The 4,886-nt window shown below is 38.5% G+C and overlaps 1 protein-coding gene across 9 annotated transcripts in view; it reads right to left on the bottom strand.

Annotated features, from left to right (window-relative positions):
- Positions 1-4,886, bottom strand: part of mpdz (multiple PDZ domain crumbs cell polarity complex component) — a 46,651-nt gene that overhangs the window by 16,789 nt on the left and 24,976 nt on the right. For 8 of the 9 annotated variants that reach the window (XM_032544040.1, XM_032544039.1, XM_032544035.1 and 5 more), the window contains 5 exons: positions 4,374-4,415; positions 3,041-3,148; positions 2,631-2,711; positions 2,197-2,374; positions 1,845-1,955 (listed from right to left, as the gene is read on the bottom strand). In XM_032544040.1, the coding sequence (XP_032399931.1) occupies positions 1,845-1,955; positions 2,197-2,374; positions 2,631-2,711; positions 3,041-3,148; positions 4,374-4,415 (520 nt within the window). The remainder of the gene's footprint in view (positions 1-1,844; positions 1,956-2,196; positions 2,375-2,630; positions 2,712-3,040; positions 3,149-4,373; positions 4,416-4,886) is intronic. The other variant, XM_032544034.1, reaches the window with a different exon arrangement.

A 4,886-nucleotide genomic window follows, 5' to 3' on the forward strand; every position in this document is an offset into this window, starting at 1 on the left:
TTTGTGATTGAAAAAAAAAAAAAATGATGTATGCATACTAAAATAAACCCCCGTTTTTGTTTTTTCTCTCAGAAGAAACCTCCAATTCTAGTTTGTCTTTATTTCCATCAGCACACATTATGTGTATATCAAAGTCAAAGATGCCGTTAAAAAAAGAGACTCTGCTACCAGTATGAGAGACGGGGCAGGAGAGAGAATGCAACAAAGATGAACTGTGATGGATTGCTGATGCAACAGAAAAGAGAGAGACAGATTACCTGACATGTGCGGTGTGGCATGCATGTCAAAGAGGTGGTGCGGTTCTTTACAGCAGTCGATGGAGCTGGGTTATATATTGACTCAGGCTGAGAAAGCAGTGCGGAGTAACATGCAGATTTGAGGCAACTCATAATGTAGCAAGGTTAAAAATAAAGGATAAACACTTAAAATAAAAGGTTTTTACACATTTAAAGGACTTGTTTGACATTTTGGGAAATAAAGTTATTTTCTTTCTCGCTGTGAATTACATGAGATGCCATGCTAATGTCTTTATGCTAAATATGAAGTTACAGCCAGCAGACCGTTAGCTTTATCATAAAGATGGGAATTGGGGAAATGGCTAATGTTAGCCCGGCTCTGTCCAAAGGTTGTGTAAATTAGTTATCTTTAGACCTGCTGGTAGGCCAATTTTGTCGATGCTTGCTGTTTACCTGTTTCCGGTGTTTGTGCTGAGCGTCTGCAGGCTGTAACTTTAGCTACATATTTAGCTAGCAGAGAGAGAGTAGTGTCAATCTTCTCATCCAACTTCCAGCAAAAAAGTGACTAAGCACATTTCCCAAAATGTTGAACTATTGCTTCAATGGTAAGATATGAAGCTATTCTCTTGTACTATAGATTGTGATGATTGCATTAACTTGTTATTTGTCCACTTGAGAGAGTGGGAAAAGCTGTAAACCTACCACTGACCTTTTCTTTTACACACATCGACACATAGCAACATTAGCATTCTTTTTTTTCTGTCAATTGGCAAATGCAAGTCCAATACTAACACTCCTGGGGGAAATATCTGGCTGCTAAGTTAAGCTAGCTGCTAAATACTCCATTGTTGTTACCAGCTAGTTGCTAACTGTGTCTGTGTGCTGTTTGGTGCTGGGCATTTAGCATACAGTGGGTTTTAGGGCTTTTTTTACTCAAAACAGCTGCCTGCTATGTCCAAAAAGAATGTTAAGAGAGTAACAGGTTCTGGTATTAATATATATATATATATATATATATTTTTTTATTATTAATATTCATCATAGCTGCTAGAAGATATTTTTTTCAAGTGACTACTGTCAAGTATAATTCTACATTAACATTAATTATAGCCCCCTTTATGTGTGCCACAGCACATTATGAGTTGCTACAAGCCTTTTCATGAGTAACCCAGATGTTTAGGAAAGCAAGTGGGACTATCTCATAGATGACACTCAAAAGTGATTGACTATGAGAGATCTGACACTGCAGTTGCAGTCCCAGCAGGAAACTACTTGGCCATGCTTTAGAAGCCTGAGGGCACTTTCAAACAACACACAATGATGTTGATATGGTGATTTGCAATGAGTGTCCCAGTTAAAGGTTCAAACTTGCTAATATATTTAATATGCCACACAGGGTTTGTTGTTGCTCTCATAAAAGATTTCACAATGGCTTTCTTTCAAAAATCAAAAGCAAAACCTGATCCTTCAGGAGTTGTATATTGTACGTTGTAGTTTTTGAAAGTGCCCTGACATGAGCATGTCCATGAAAATGGAAAAGGAAATAGTGACCTTTTAGATTATGAGGCAGTTACTAGCAATTGGTTTGACACTATTATACAGACTTACCCTGGGCCTGTGGATAATACTCTGCACCAAGAAAGAGACAGTGTTGCCTGCCCTGCGAATGGCCTCCACTGCCTCCTCATGACTGGCATCTCTTAGATCTGCTCCATCCACCTGACAAGAAATATCAGGGTAATGACTCTGTCAGGTAGGCTACCCACAATCACTGCTCCACATGAGGATTTCAAACTCTCCTATAGGTTTTTTGGTTCTCTCAAATTACTGCACCAAAATTAAATAACATTGGATGAAGTAATAAGTCGGAAAACAAGCCTTCTGATTGGTTAAAATCTTCAACATCAAAAAATGTCAAAAACAGCCTTTATTTGTCGTGTGACCTGACATATTTCTTTACCTCTACGATTCTGTCTCCGGTCTTTAGGGTCCCATTCTGTCCAGCAGGACTGTCCTCCAGGATGTGCTTGATAAAAATGCCTCTCATCACCTCACCGTTGTTCAGCCGGCTGCCCATCCCTCGGCCACCGACGATACTGATACCCAGGGACTTGCCTGGCGCTCGAAAGAGCTCCACCCTGAGGAAGGTACACATGCTAGAGTTTAACATTTATCCCTTCAAAGCTGTGACTCTGCTACTGGTGTGATAGTAACCTTATTTGTATGCTAGACAGAAAATAAGATTTCATCTCAGAACTTCTTTTTCCAAAGTTTCTTTGTGTGTCATTGCTTTAAGCTTGTGCTATCATTCCGTTGTAGAAGTTATCCAAACCATATCTGTCATGGTCATGTTCACAAAATCAGATTAGATGTGTAAATACAGTGTGAACTCACTTTCTAGGTTGGTTCCAGTTCTTGTAAGAGGCATTCTCCTCTCCCTCTCCATCTTCCCGTTCAGGGAGGTTAGGAATTTCTCTAAATAGACAAAGGTGGAAGGAAAGAGTTTGGTAAAATTCAGAAACTTATTATCAGACGTCCATTGAAGCTCTAGGGACACAAAAAAACAACCTCCAATATGTTTTGTTATATAACCTGGGACCATAATTTACAAAACGAACGTCATGCTGTATTGAAGAAGACTTGAAACTAGCAGGTAATAAATCAAGTGAGAAGTAGAACATTTTCCCATAGACTTCTACAGTATGCAAGCCAACTTAGTTTTCCAGCAGGGCACATTTTAAGAACCTGTTAAGTGTAATCATAAGACATACTGTACATTCCTGGGGTAGAGAATGAGAACCTACTTTGGATCTGGAACTAGGACTGGAGCCGGTTCAGAAAAGACATCATCTTTAGCCTGCTCTAGGCTGGCCTTGTACTCCTCCAGATACTCTGCTGGAACATATGTTATGCTAAAAACACACACACACATACATACACACACACGCATAAGGACAGACAGACACATGCACACAAATAAGTCAAAACATTTCTTGCAGCAAACAACTTGGCATCCCCCATTTTTAGACACACCATTACCTCCTGAGTGGCAATTATGCCTATTTTCACTATGAACTCACATGGTAATTTCACCAAAAATAGAGATAAAAATTCAAGTGCAATCAGGTATGAATGCACTACTTCTACTGCCCATTTTTTAACTGAACAAAGTTGCTTCTTTTTCTTTTTTCTTCTCAGAAACTTTTTTTCACAATTCCAGCAAGCAGTAACACTGAACTGTCTATTTGTTAAATGTATTCAGTCTGTAAGCAGCCCAAAGTGAGACGCAATGACTTCTGTATAGGCCCATGACATCTGACTGTTCAAAATGGATACCTTTTATAAACAAATCGTTACCTACTGTGTGTAAAATCCCCAGTGGCGTATCCATCAATAATTCATGAGCAGGTTACTAATTTATGTTAAGAAATAAACCAAATGCTAGCTGACAAAATCTGACACCCACTCAAACGTCCCATTTCCAAACAATTCAGAGTGAAGTAGATTCCGAAGGGCACATTAACACGTTTAAGTGAAGCTGACAGATCTTCAACAGATGGGTTGATTAGGTTTTTAAACATGATGGCATGCAGACAGATGGAAATTAATCCTAGTAAAATAATGAAATGGATGAGTCATTTGAGAGCATCACAGCATGCAGTGAGAGATGGCGTGGCGCTTTCCAATAGTTAATATAAAAGTTTAAAAAGTGGGTTAAAAATGGTTAAAAAAAAATACCCAGAGAACCTAGCGGTAATAACTGAAAGAAACGAAAGAAAAGGAGTTTATGCAGCAAATTAAGTAAGTAAGTGATGCAGTCAATTCAGATTTATCCAGATAGTGTTTAAAATGTTAGTTAATACACAGTGCAGTGTCCCAGCATAATTCAAATATTAATTAAAAACACCATCTTCACCAATTAAATCCCAAAACATTTAACCATTGTGTTTTGTTCTTTTCATTATTTTTGACAATCGGCTAAATGAAAGTGACTTTCTGTTTCCGTGTCTGGATAAAGCTTTTTAACAGACTGCAATGAAGCCTGACAGCAGATGGAGAGAATGAGAGGGAGGAAACCAAAAGAAAATGGTAGCTCCTTGCCGAAACGCCACCAGCGTGGAGGTTAGTCATACTCACACATAAAATGGGCACAGATCTTCCTCAGGTGCACAAGCAGATCTAGAACGTGAAGAGTTGGCTTTTATGCACCGGAGCTGACACACTGCCAAGTTTGGTTCAGCAAAGCAGAACTTGTGAAACACCATAACCAATATTTCTTGTGGAACGGTAACTCCTTTAATGCAACATATGACTTTTGCAGGGACAACAAAGTTAAGTTACCAGTATGTAAGAGGATTTACTTTTGACTGCATTCCCAGCACCGTTTGTAAAGTTGTAGTCGTTGTTTCCTTAACCTTTGTGTTGTCCTCCCGAGTCAAAAACAGACAAAAATTTGACATTTTCGTCCCTTTTTCGGACTTTGTACAGAAGTTTTCACTAACTCCACCTTACTACCACTAGTTTTACACTACTTTTTGGAATTCATTGTCAATAACCCTCATTTGTATAGAATTCTACCTAATATTTGAGTTAAAAAAAAAAGTTAGTAAATTATTAATTATTTTGACTAATAGTTAAGATCAGAGGAAC

This window comes from Etheostoma spectabile, chromosome 19, assembly GCF_008692095.1.
Source record: "Etheostoma spectabile isolate EspeVRDwgs_2016 chromosome 19, UIUC_Espe_1.0, whole genome shotgun sequence".
NCBI lineage: Eukaryota > Metazoa > Chordata > Actinopteri > Perciformes > Percidae > Etheostoma > Etheostoma spectabile.